Genomic DNA, 14,372 nt, shown 5'->3' with positions numbered 1-14,372 from the left:
GTACCCTGGTGGTAGTGTCCACTACACTGTTGGTCGTGATCCAACTCACCTGGTTCCTGGAAGTCGTACCAAATTTATAAAGTGGCCCCTTAGAAACCTGATACCGGATTCATCGACAGTATCAGCATAAACCTTGGCAAGAGCTAACGGCAGAGTTATGCAGGGGGTGAGCATGGGCTCTGAAACCCAGGAAGGCTGGACTGGAATCTTGTTTCCCCGGAGTGGTTTTGGGCAAATCACCCAAGCTCTCTGAACCCTGGTTTCCTGAGAATAACACCATCTGCAATGTCAGAAACTTACGGATCTGTTGCTTGAATCAATCATGAAGCACATACATAAAGGAGCTTTATAAAATTTCCATTCCAAAAACAGTTATTATTTTTAAATTACAAGTTATCATACCAGCAGTTCGATTCAGGAAGACAACCAGAGATTTCATGTAAGATATCAGCTTGGGCATCCAGATAGAAACCTGATTCAGAAACCCAATTTCAGGAGGGCTTACATTTGCATACTGAAGAGCTCCGGTTGTGATAGAAAAGGTTCCAGGGCTGTCGGGGGGGAATTCTACTAAATTACAAAGCTGACAGCTCCTGGTTTGTCAACCTTTCACTCTGGCAGTATTTCGTAGTCCTCCTGTCTGGACCCAATTTCCCAGCCTTTGATTAAATGTTAGAAACTGACCATCTCATTGTGTTTAAACCTCCGCATGACTTCCTAGACAACGGGTGGGCTCGTCTCCACCTGCTCCCAGCACCTTCTCTTCTTTCTCTGCCTCGGTGTAAATCTCTCAGATATTTATTATTCTGAACTTTGATTTTAGGCTAGCACTTGCTGCTGGGAAGGGGTACAGGAAATGTCAAGTTTCAGGGATGTTATTCCTCAGGTGAAATTATAACCCTGAGTTTTCCCTCCCATAACATACCTATACAGAAACAGTCCAGTCTGATAATTTCCTTTTGATGTTTAATTGGATGTCGGTACTGTGTTTTCAGGGCTGAGAAGCTAATGCTGCCTCAGAGAGGGAACAATTCCGGCTACACAAATGACACTTGTAACAGGGGAGAATGCTCAACGCTGGATCTAATTTTCTCTCCCATCCATGAACGTAAGACAATTTCTCTGGCAATAAAGCATCTCACTCAGTCTTTCTGTCATTAATAAGAATTAAATTCTGTTCCCTCAAATTTAAATGTAATTATATTTTGCCTCGTAAATAAAATTGAGTTACTATTTTCAAAATCTACCACTAATGCAACTGCCATATTTAGAGCTTTATTTTTTTTTAACCCTGTTGCTACTTGCAGCTTATTTTTTTTAAGTCATTGAACTTCTTTTGCAGTCAATTGTGATTTAATTTGGTAAGAGCTTTTCTGTTCCCTACCCATCTAGTCATTATTGTTATTAAATATGTGTTGTGAGTTGCTTTTCTTTTTGGTGGGGGCTGAGAGCAATAGAAAAGAAACTGGGAGCTCAGAGGATCTGAGCTAGGAGTCTAGAAGGACCCCCCCCCCCCCAAGTAAAGGTAGAACCTACGCCAAGTCAAGCTGAAAGAGCTAAAGAAAGGGAGAAAGGGCCCTACTGGGGAGTCTGAAAGGAAAATCTACAACATGCATTGAAACATCTTTTTGATTTGTTAATCCTCATCCAAGGATATCTCTTCCATTGATTTTAGAGAGAATGGAAGGGAGAGAGAGAAACATCGATTTGAGAGGGACACATAGATGAATTACCACTCACATGCACTCTGACCAGGCTGAGATTGAACCTGCAACCCAGGTACATTCCCTTGACCAGAAATTGAACCCACAACCCCTCGGTTTCAGGGCCAACATTCTAACCACTAAGCAACACTGGCCAGGGCCATTGAAACATTTTTTAATCCAAGATTTCCAGTGAGGCATTCAGTGAACTTCATGATTTGGACCCTGCCTACCTTTCTGACATAACTTCCTGCCCACACTCCTATGGCTCCTGTTCTCCAGTCAGTCCCAGGTGGGCTTTCCAAACAGATGGTGCTCCTGCATGGCTCATGCTTCTGTGCGTGCTCTTCCCTCTGCCTGGACTCCTCCCTCCTTTGTCACCAGGGCGTCCTCTCTCAAGGTCTGGCTTACAAGTCTCCTCCTTGGGGGAGACTCTCTCAGGTCCCTCTCCGCATCCTCTCTTGGCTGAACTCACTGCTCCTGGCTTTGTGCTCACAAACCCCGCTGTACACACATCATCAGAGCTCTAGTCATGTCTTATACTAGCTGTTGCTTCCTTCATGGACTGTGGCTGTCTGATTCTCAGTGCCCCTTGCCCACACATAGGGAAGCCAGAAAAGTTCATGAGTAAATGAAGTAGACAATGTGCATGTTAGGGGTGGGTGCAGGTGCACAGGTGTACAGGTGTGCAGGTGTGCAGGTGCACAGGTGTGCAGGTGTGGAGTTGTGCTGGGTGCTCTCTCTGTGGAGGCTGTGTTCTGCTCTTGAATGGAGCTCACAGGAAGCTTGCTGTCCTGACAGCAGACTGATGCTAATGCTCTGTGGCCCTCACGCTATTACCTGGGGATAAGGGTGCCAGCACATTAATGATGGTTCATCTAGAGCAGTGGTTCTCAACCTTCTGGCCCTTTAAATACAGTTCCTCATGTTGTGACCCAACCATAAAATAATTTTCGTTACTACTTCATAACTGTAATGTTGCTACTGTTATAAATCGTAATGTAAATATCTGATATGCAGGATGGTCTTAGGTGACCCCTGTGAAAGGGTCGTTCGACTGCCAAAAGGATCGCGACCCACAGGTTGAGAACCGCTGATCTAGAGTTGGTGGCCAGTGTTGGTAGTGGAGAGACTCAGGAACCACAAAGAAACCAAGCTTCTGAGAGAGAAACCAAGGTGTTCAAGGTCACATAGACTCAAATGCAGGTCAGAGTCTGGATTTGAGGACAGAGGCTACTACTTCACTATATTAACTGCCCTCAAACATAAAATGTGTTAGAGTCTAAGGACTGCTTGGCTAATTTAGATCTAATCATTCATTCTAAAAATATATACTAATACTTTATTGAGTGCTTATTGAATGCCAGCTATGGTGCTAGGCATTTCATTGATGCATATTAAAGCTAATTTGGAAAACAACAATGCTAGGCAGGTGTCATTAGCCCTATTCTCTGGATAAACTGAGTCTGGAAAAGAGTCTGGCTTGGACTCTCTCTAAATACCACGCACATGCTGCCTCCAACCCTGTACCACCGAATCTCTCAAACATCTCTACCTGTTATTCCATAAAACTCGGTTGCAATGAAATGATAAGAATCATAACCCATCAGCGTGAGCATTTTAGAGGTAGATTCTTTGCCACGTACTGCTTCTATGAGCTGGACCAAGAGGAATAAAATGTAGTGAGAGGGTCTCTCAAATGAAAGTCATTTATGGAAGTCAAGATTGCAGAGGGCTCGCGAGTAGTGGAAACAAGGAATGAATTCATGTGGTGGGGACAGAGGCTTCTGAGGAGGGAGAGCCAATGGAGGGCAGATGGCAAGACTAAGCGATCATGAGTGAAATGCTGTCCTGGAAAAAGCCACCGAGCCTGAAGTCTTCTTTGGAAGTCATTTGGGTGTGACAAAAAGGTAGGCTTTTCCAATTTTAAAGACCATCCTGAAGAGGTTAAATTCCTTTCCTTTTCGGAAGTAGCTCCAAGCCAAGAGGATGAAAAGCTAACGAAAATAATTGGGGAAGGGAGGGGCTGTCAGTGCTGCTTTGTGTGCCCATCCTATGCAAAAGCTACGAAGCCTCCAGGCGCAGTTGCAATACATTGTTCCGTTTTTCACAGAGCTGAGGAGGGTCCTTGGAGCCAGATCTGTCACTTACTGATGGGGTTGGGGGTGGGAGGGATGCTGGCAAGGAATTTAACTTTCTGAACTTCAAGTTCCTCAGCTGAAAATGGAACACTTACCTCATAGGGTTCTGATGAACTTTAACTAAGATGATGGTTGTCAAGCACTTGGTTCAGTAGTTGGGAAATGGCAAGCACTAAGAAACTGGTGGCTCTTTAGCCAATGCTCCATCCTGTGGATGGTCAGGGAGAAAGACAAGATGACTGACAAGGAAACCTCTTTGGATGGGAACGGGGCTGGAGGTGAGAGCTGAGAACTTGGAAACAATGGGCCTGGATTTAATTAAAACTCTGACACTGATTAGCTGCATTATTTTCAAGTTATTTCCCTCCCCAACTGTTTCCCATTGATAAAACAACAGCAGTAGCAGTGCCTTCATCATCATCATCATCATCACCATCACTATGATCACCTCCACAATCATCACCGCCATCATCATTACCACCACCACCATCATCACCCTCAAAGGACTGAGGAAGTGAAGTCCCCTGGGCTCAGAGTTGAGGGTAGGGGATGGGCCGTGTAACCTGTGCTCTTTGGGGACAGGGATCTGCTCAAACAGTTATCTTGTGTGTTTGTCAGGAAGGAAGACACACATGAAGCTGGATTTAAGGAAGGATTTCTGACATGAGACTGGAAGCTACGTTGCTGGCAACCCAGAGGTCTGAGTAAACACTTGTATAAAGCCTGACTTCGCTGTTTCCACAGACCTAACCAAAGTGCCGGGGACCTTAGCTCACATTTCATTACAGACTGGTTGCTGAGTCCAGGGCATGTTGACTTAAGCTGCTTCCATGAAATCCTGTTCTCTATGCCAAACAGCAAGACACTCCTCTCAGGGAAGAGCTTTCTCCCTTCCTCCGAGGGCCAGACGGTGGGGGCCCGTTCCTGCGAAGCCCACAGCCCACAGCACACAGTCAGTGCCGACGGTGCAAGAAGCACTCTGACTGTGTCTGCTGGGCTGCAGCCACTGGTGGTAGGGCCCTGTACCAGCCCTGCGGTGCCAGGAGCAGATAACACAAATAACACGACTGAAGTAGCTGCTTGCTGGTGTCTGAGTTGTGCCAGACACTGTGCTAACCACTTCGCCTGTACTTTCTCACTGAATTCTCACAGAAGCCCATGGTGGTTTTACCTAGGAGGAAACTGAGGGTCCGGAGGTGGAGCAACTTGCTGAGCCATTCACATAGTGGGGAGCAGGTCTTCTGAAACAAAGCCTGGTGCCTAACTCCCTGAATATGAAGGGTCCCTTGGCTGTGGTCCCTGAAACTCAATGATGAGTTTCACTTCCATGGAGTAAGAGGGCCCTTGGGAGGGAGGTGGGGTGGGGGTGAGACAGGACGTGCTCACTCTGGGCAGGCAGTGTTCCACATGCGGACACCCCTCATATAATTTAATGATCACATAGCCCTCTGAGGTGGGCACTGATATTAACTATTTTTCAGGTAAGGAAACTGAAGCCAAGAGAAGTCAAGTACCTGGCTAAGGTCACACAGGTAGCACGTGGCAGAAACAGGAGTGAGCCCAGGCAGGTACTGCCTACACAGCAGGGGATCTGGAGAGACAGCCACCATCCAAGTGCTTTCACTGGCCTTTGGACTGGCTTCAGGAGGGGTGGTGAAAGCTGAGGAGAAACAGAGGCCTGTGGGGAGGCAGCACAGAGTGCTGGGCAGCAGGCCAGCTGAGGCCGCAAGCTGGACTTGGGCTCCCAGCACGGCATGACGTGCTGTGCACCAGGACCAGTGTTGCGTAGGCACATTGCCGCAACTCCCAGAGCCTCAGTGTGATGCTGCCTCACGGGGCTGGTGCTGCTATGGGGGGAAGAGGGGATATCTGTGTGTGTGTGCCATGCGCGCCTGTGAATGTGTGAAATATCTGTTAAAAATTTTTTTATATAAAATATGTTTTTATTGATTTCTGAGAGGAAGGGAGAGGGAGAGAAGGATAGAAACATCAACGATGAGAAAGAATCACTGATCAGATGCCCTCCTGCATGCCCCCTACTGGAGATTGAGCCCGCAACCCGAGCATGTGTCCTGACCAGGAATCGAACCATGACCTCCTGGTTAATAGGTCAACATTCAAGCACTGAGCCACACTGTCTGGGCTGAAAAATCTTTATAGGCTGTGAGGCACAAATTGGTATTACTGTTTCAAGGGGAGACTAATTCTGAAGCCATCTTTCAAATTCCTGGCCTTGTGGCAGTCATGACACCGTTTCAGTCAGTTGTATGTTAGAGATTTAAAAACTACAATCGATATTCCTGAAAGGCATGTCTCATCTTGCCTCTATCAAATGTCTTCATTAATATCCAGGGCTCTCAACAATGGGTATTTCAATCATAATCAGAACAATAGCTAACATTTAATGAGCCCATATCATGGGCTAAGTAGCACAGTAAGTGCTTTTTTAACATTATCTTAAATAATTCTTTAAATAATAATTCTCCAAAAAATAACTCTACAAGGTAAGTACTATTATTATCTCCATTTAACAGCTTAGAGAGGTGAAGTGACTTGCCTGAAGTTATAACTAGTATGTAGCAGGGCCAGTGTTTCAGCCCAGGTCTGTTGGACTCAGGGACCCTTTGCAATACATGGCGCTTCTTTGCCTTCACACGTGAAGCCACACGTGTGCTTGGTACCAGTTGTGGGGAGTGGGGTGCACAGAATTGAGAAAGATGAGCTCTCACAGTTCTATGCAAAGCCCCTTCCATTGGTCCTGTTGTCTCCTTTTACAGGGCCAACTAAAGGATGCTTAGGATCTCACCCAAAATTATACCTGCCTCCAAGGGAGGCTGTGGAGGGGCTCATCAGGGATTAACAAGGCAGGGATAGTTAAATATGCATCACAAACTAGCTTGGTGAACAATACAACCCAGTGTAGCTTTAAGAGAACCATCTGAAATATTGCTATAAACAGAATTATTCCTAAGGCCCTGCACATCTGTCTTTGTAATCATGTCTTTATACAAGCCTTGCAAACGAGGATAAAAGTCCTATTTAGACTGTGTATGGAGCATCAATCCTCCCGTCAGCTGGAAAGGTAAATCAAAGTATCCCAAAGGCACAAATGCTGCTTGGATCTCATTGTTGCCAAAGGTCTTACCTTCCTGACCACAACCAGGACTGTTAATACACAACATAATGAGCTGACTTGAGCTTCACTTAGTTCAAACAGTGTGATGTGGTGGGGAAAGTGATTCAGGGTAAACACACTTAGCTAGAGATGCTATCACTTTTTAGCTGTGTGTCACTGGGTAAGATTACTTAAAATTTTCTGGTCCTTATCCGTTGATTTCTCTTCATTTGTTTGTTTTCTGTCTCTGCTCCCCTTTTGTTAGCATGTAAGCTCACAAAGGTAGAAATGTTCTTACCTCTTTATCCCTTCTGATAAGAGTACCTAGCACACAGTAGGTGCTCAATGAGTATGCAAAGAGTACAGTATTATGTAAATTGGTAAAAGAGGGATGATGATTCCATTCTCACAGGTTGTGTGTGTGTGTGTGTATTTAAGTAGCAGACACTACTTAAGGTTCACTAAAGGTGAACATTCTATCTATCTATCATCTAAAAGCCTAAGCAACCGGCCTACTGGCCAGTAGCTATGACGCATACTGACCACCAGGGGGCAGGCGCTCATTGCAGGAGCAGAAACTAGAGAGATGGAAACATGGAACAGACTAATGAATCTCAGAGGGAAGAGGGGAGGGAGAAGGGCAGGGATTGGGCCAAAACCGGCTCTCTGACATCCCCCAAAGGGTCTTGGATTGCGAGAGGGCACAGGCCAGGCTGAGGGACCCCACCAGTGCACAAATCTGTGCACCGGGCCTCTATTATACCTATACTGTACTAGGCTAGGGATCCACATCTGTTCTCAATTAATCCTCATCTTGAGAGGGTCTATAAATCAACAAATGCTTACAAACAGAGGGTGCCAATATAATAATTCTTTGAACTCTATATGTATAAATCCTATGTTGAACCAAATACCACAATTAAGAACACATTCCATCATGTGTTCATTTGTTCCTTCGTTCATTCATTCATTCATGCATGCATGCATTCATTCATTACCATTTGCTAGGTACTGCTGTGGGCCAGGCCTATGCTAAGTCCTAAGGATGGAGAGGTGAGTAAGACATGTTTATTAGCTTCATGGAACTTACAGTCTTGCAGAGGATCTGGCCAGAAAGGCAGGTGGGGGTCAGGTCACAGAGATCCTTAAAGACTACACTGAGCTTGGACTTCCCTCTGAGGAGTGAGTGAAACCAAAGCTCCATCCTGGCAGATCTCACCTAGGCACACTGTTCTCTTGGCCTGGCCTCCAGAGATGACCACCATAAAGTGAGAGATGAGATTTCTCTGAAATATCTGTTATTATAATTAACTGGTTAGGGGCGATGTTTTGACTCTCAAGGCCACTGCTATGAAAGGAATGATGTGAAGATATGGTTTTTCAGTCCTCTGCCCATCTAAGAATAGAGGGTGAAGACTGAAGTTCAGGAAAAGAAGGAGAGCATCAGAGACTTGGGCATGCACTGCTATGTGTCTGAGAGCAGGGTCGGGGCAGATCAGGATGAAACGATGAACACAGCACCGTGGACACATCTTCCCTTTGTCCACGCCCTGCCCTTCTCTCCCCCCACACCCAACACACATTTACCGATAGAACAGTCGTGTCCAGTCCAGCTTGGGTCACAGCTGCAAAGCCCGGTGTCTGGGAGGAAGGTTCCGTGGCCCGAACACTGGTCCAAGCACGTGGCCCGGGGTGACTCACAGTTGGTGCCTCCCCATCCCACAGAGCAGTGGCACTCGCCTCTCACGCAGACGCCCCGGCCAGAACATGTGGGGTCCATGCAGTCCACTGTGACACAAAGGAAAGAGAACACGGGTAAGTATCTGACGAGCAAAGGTGAGAGGCTCCTCTAAGTAAAGTACCTCGTAGTGAAGTAAAGGGGCTTCCCACACTCTGGTAGTGAGAAGGCTAAAAGGCTAATTCCAATGTAACCCTGATGTTTAGGGGGCTAGCAATCTGAATCTGTGCAGTAACTTAATGTACATTCTTGATAACCTATAATTAAGTTACTGCCCCTTTCCTCCACAATCTGATTTGGCAAGACCTATTACCTAAATGCTCACATTTTACAGAGGCCATAAACCATGAATCCCCGAAGGGGGTTATCAGTGCTGGCGCCAGGCCAGGCCCTTAGATATGATCTCAAGACCCCCCATCCCAACGCACTGGGCTTTTTGCAAAGCCCATGAAATGTCCAGAAGTCCCCATCCATATTTGGGGGACAAAGAAACCAAGAGGGGATAAAAGAAGGGCTTCCACCATATTGGTTTGCTCAGACTCTGGAGGCGACTCCTCTGAGACTGCCGGCGTAATAAAGCTGTGTAACTCCAAGAAAACCAAGTGTCGCTTGGGTTTCTTCAGTCTTCTACAACAATAGAAGGACACAGATTTCCTGTGCAGAGGCCACGTGGTATGGAGGAGAGCAGTACCTAGAAAATGGTAAACCTGGCTTCTCAACTTACCTGTTGATGGACTGTTTACCTCTCTGAGTCTTGGTTCCTTTACCTGTAAAATGTGGATACAAATTCCTACCTTGTGGCCTCCTTATAAGAGCTCATGAGGAAGCCCTATGTTGCAGAGGAAAGGTTTTAACATTTGACCTCTGAGGTCCTAAATTCAAGGGTCACAGAACAAAATATACTGGTTCAATGACCACGGTCAAGACATATACCTTCTCTGAGCTTCCATCTATAAAGCAGGTATGATAGAATTACCTTTCTCTCAGGTTGCTATGAGGACCAAAGACACTGAGGATTTGAAAGGACTATATAAACTGTATAAATTGTAAGTTGTTGGAAATCAGTAGCTGTTTTTTGGTTCTATCAGGACATTCAGTAGCAAACTGTGGTCAGAGCTCATTTATAATTCAGACATGCTTTTACTTTAGTTATCAATTAAATTTTATAACCCAGTATATTTGACTTTTGCACAAAAGACTTGGAAACCCAGCATGAGTATATTAGCGTCTCAGACACAAACGAGCAGACTTTACAGATGGCAACACTCTGGGAACAGGCTGTGTATTCTGAGGGCCAGCTTATTAAAAAAAGCTCTTTTACTATTTAGGTTTTTAAAGGAGTTCAGCTTCATGACTTAAATGATGACTAAGAAGACCAGAGGTCAGGAGCAGCCACTGCTAAAAACATAATAATGCTAACACAATAGCAATAATAACAAGTTTAATTTAGTTCCTCTCTTGTGCTATATTTTTCTTTTATACCTTTTATATATATATTATTTCATTTAACACTAACAACAACTCTTCGAGGTAATTACCATTATTAGCCTCATTTTACAGATGAGGAAACTGAAGCACAGAGAGGTTAAAATAAGTTGCCCAAGATCACACAGTGGTAACTCAAAGTTGAATCCCTACTGGCTGGTATAGATGACTTGTTGTTTTCTTTATCATCTGACTGGTTCAAAAATACATTCATCACATACACAGATTTAAACACATAAAATGGTTAAAACATAGGAAAACAAAACAAGGAAAGAAATAGGGCAACGTGGAGAAATAATAAAGCCAAATGAAGGCAAAGAATCTCCTCTCTAGCAGTCTCAAGACACCATTTAATAACGGTTCGGGCATGACCTACTGGAGTGCCTTGTAATTAAAAGGAATAAAAATAATAATAATGATACAATTTTCATGACTGGCCCCAGGATCTCAGGATCTCAGAAGGATTATTCCAGCCCATTAGGCTACTATGATAATTCCCTAGATCCAGAGAGTTTTCCAATCTGTCAGGAAATGAGTCAGCGATTCCTGTCCCAGGGCCTATAAAGGTATTTCCGGCTCCCTGAACACCTGACCCCAGCTTTGGGCTCGAGCTGTCTCTGAGGGGCCCTTGAGGTTGGATCTATAAATCTGCATTGTTAGCCAGCAAGCAGAGAGGGCGCCAAGTTTAGTGAGAGGCCCTTGGCGGCACAGTCCTGCTCTGTCTCAGACACAGTATGTCTGTGAGGGACCCAGGAACCAACGGAGCAAATTCCACGCTCTCCGAAGATGATTCAGGCCGGGAAAGATCAGACGGGACTGTGAGAGGCTACCTCCAGGCCATTCATCATCAATTAATCCTGGCTTCTGAAGGTCAACTTGGTAGAGTGAGTGTGGAACTCCAGGGAAGTTCTGAAGAGGGAAGGCAGCTCCAGGAAATCTGAGCTGAACTGGCTGAGATCCTGCCTGGAGAACACTGTCCTTGCTCATCCAAAACTCGGGGCCATTATCTGAGCCATCGTGATGCTCTGCCATGGAGATCCTACCTAGACTGTGGGCCTGCCCTCCCTTTCTGGGGCCATTGGGGTGACAGAGACCCTAGGACGGGATTCAAGTGACCTCTTCCCATCACACTGGGGTGGTTTCCCTCATGATATTTATTTTGCAGGAAACTGTGTGACATGGGAAGATGGGCTGCTGGAGGGCCCGGGAGAACTTGGCAGGGAGGTGGCTAAACTTTGTGTAGACAGTCTCACTTAGTTTCTCCTTAGAAGAGGTGCCAAACAGTTATATTTTTCCTCTGCAGAGCTTGCCATTTAAGCCAAAATTTCTGGAAGAAGCTCAGCCCGTTGATGAAATGATGCGGCCTGCGAGGCCAGGCTGTAAGCACAACTGTTGCCCCAAATGTTCCACGGACCCAAAATACAGTCTCACTTTTCACTGCAAAAGGCCCAAGTTATTCTCTTCTGCCCCTCCTCCAACCCTTCCAAGTGCCCCGTTGGCGTGGTTCAGGCTTTAAAAAAATATAGGCCAATAAACTTCAGAAGAAGGAAGCCAGAGAGGGGGGAAAAGTAAGCTTGTTAGCTGATGTTTTATAAACACAGTGAAACCCCTTAGAACAGAGTTGAGGGAGGAGGGGAGACAAGAGGGGGGGAGGGCAAAGGCTCTCAGAAACCCCATTATAAACACAGGACTATTCAATGATGTTTCACCAGAGAAATAGAAATAATAAAAGGAATCAGTCCCAGATGGCCCTCCTCAGAAAAGAAAGCAGGAGTAAAAACATTTCTTTTCAAATAGATAATGTAAATCAAAGAGCTACACAGCTCCTTTTCTTCTCTTTTAAGTACCCTTGTGCTGGGGCACTGTCCAGGGGGTGGTGGAGCTCGACCATCCCCCTCCTCGGCCCACACAACGTGGCGAGGCAGGGGTGGACAGCCCCACAGCTCCAAGAGGAATCTCCTCTTTGTTTCTCTTTCCTTCTCAGGGTCTTCACCTCAAGTGACTAAACTGAAAAGGAACAGCAGCTGAAGGTCACCATTGTCAGGAAGAGAAAGCCAAGTTCCTTTGTGAGAGGGGCTGGCACACCTCCTCTCTCAGACAGCCCACAGCAATCTGGTCAACATGAATAGGCTGGAATCAGGACCTGCAGTCACACTTGTGGTCCGCAGACAGCCTGTCTCAGAGAGGCGATGCTTTTTAGACACTAATTTCTTCCTGTTCCCAACTCTTTAAAAATGGGCCCATTATAGTCTCCCTCTCCCTTTCTCTCTCTTTTTTTTAGAGAGAAAATGATGCCTTAAGAGGGGAATACATGTTAAATTTCAAATTTAGCTCTCCTTAGAGCCCTTCCACCCCATGGAGAAGGTGCTGGGGCCCTAGATAGTGGACAGTGGGAGGTAACGACTATTAGCATCATCCATCAGTTTCTCAGGCAAAGTCCATCCATTTCAAAGGACCTTGGATGAAATGAGTGGAGGAGAACAGGAACTGTGCTTCGGTTGTCCCCAGAATAAACTAATAATATAAGAGCTAACATTTATAGAGCATTTACTATGTGTCAGACACTGAGCTTTACATGGATCATTTAATTCACTCCTCCCAACAGCCCTCTGAGGAAGGCATTCCCATTTTATAGACGAGGGAGCCGAGGCTAGTTAATGGCAGAGCCGGGACCCAAGCCTACATCTGATTCCCGAGTATGGGCTCTTAAAGCTACTCTAGACTGCTTGTGAGGAAGACTCCTCCTTTCGTGTGGAATTTCCATGCAGCCGAGAGGAAAGAGCACTGACCAGAATTGCGGAGGCCTGGGTTGAATCCCAACCCAGCCATCGGTTAGTTAGCTATATGACCATGGTGATGCCAATGGTCTTCCCTGGGACTCAGTTTCTTCATTTGTGAAATACATATATGTACTTATCTCACCTTGTTAGATTTCCTGGGAAAGAACTGATGCCATGGTTACATCAGCAGTTCACTTTCTAGCCTTGATTTATACAGGCATATAAGGGTGTCCCATACACATGTATGTAAACTTTGAATGATTATAAAGTCAGTATTTAGTAACATACCATTCATCTTCAAAATTAAGTGAGTTATCATCTGTTAAAGTGTGTACACAGATGGAGAAACCAAGATGGCGGCATAGGTAAACACCTGAAATTGCTGCTTCATACAACCACTTCAAAAATACAAGTAAAAGACAAAACGGACATCATTCAGAACCACAGGAAGGCTGGCTGAGTGGAAATTCTACAACTAGAAGGAAAGAGAAAAGCACACTGAGACTCAGAGGAGGTGCGGAAGTAAAGTGCAGAGGTATGGAGGCGCATGCGGCAAGGGCTGGCAACTGAGGACATGGTTGTCTTTTTCAATCAGGAGGGAGTCACAAGCTCCTGACTGCTCTGAACTCCAGTTCTGGGCGAGTCTCTGAGGACCCAGACTCATATGGGGAGAAACTGGACTGTCTGGTATCGGGTGGAACTCGAGGGCGGTTTCCTCTCAGAGTTGCTTGCAGTGATTACCATGGGACACTGAGACCCAGGGCTTCTTAGGGCAGGGCTGAGGATCAGCCATAGCTGTTTGCTCTGCTCTATTGATTCCCTGAGACCCCACCCCACCCAAGCTGTGTGCAGAGGCTTTCACATATGAACGGCTTGTCCCTTTGCAATCTAAAATTACCCAACAAACTGCAGTTGGGTCAGAGAGACCCAGAATTTCCAAAAGAAGGCCCAAGGCCCCACAGAAGCTTGCATTGCTTCCTTCACAGCTGGGCCTCATCTGGGCACCTCCAAACCCCAAACAAGAAGAAGAATCTTCAGATCTCTCTGTAGCTCCTACTGGGTAGCCTCAGGCTGAGGCCAAATTAGCACTTCCTTAGAGATCCCAGAACCAGTGTACCCAGTGGTCAGAGTGTGACCATCCAGATTACAATTCTTCAGATCCATAAGGGACACACTCAGGGGGCAGACTCAGTGATCACCAAAGCCCCACTGAAGCAAGGCATGCCCCAGAAGGGTGTCTCCAGCACAGAAGTTCTCCCACCGTAGACGCAGCTGATTATCACAGCCAATTGGCCTGGTGGTCAATTCCTCCCAGTGATACCTATAACAATCAAGGCTTAACTACAACAAGACTGTGCACAAAGCCCACTAAGGGGTGCACCAAGAGTGTCCACCTCAGGAAATTAGGAA

The 14,372-nt window shown here is 45.9% G+C and overlaps 1 protein-coding gene across 6 annotated transcripts in view; it reads right to left on the bottom strand.

The window, feature by feature from the left end:
* TENM4 (teneurin transmembrane protein 4) overlaps positions 1-14,372 on the bottom strand; it is a 498,342-nt gene that overhangs the window by 127,588 nt on the left and 356,382 nt on the right. For all 6 annotated transcript variants that reach the window (XM_006759877.2, XM_015561430.1, XM_015561431.1 and 3 more), the window contains one exon: positions 8,547-8,747. In XM_006759877.2, coding sequence (XP_006759940.1) covers positions 8,547-8,747 — 201 coding nt within the window. The remainder of the gene's footprint in view (positions 1-8,546; positions 8,748-14,372) is intronic.

The sequence above is a fragment of the Myotis davidii genome, unplaced genomic scaffold (genome assembly GCF_000327345.1).
Source record: "Myotis davidii unplaced genomic scaffold, ASM32734v1 scaffold916, whole genome shotgun sequence".
Taxonomy (NCBI): Eukaryota; Metazoa; Chordata; class Mammalia; order Chiroptera; family Vespertilionidae; genus Myotis; species Myotis davidii.
This window is presented reverse-complemented; position numbering and strand designations above follow the sequence as displayed.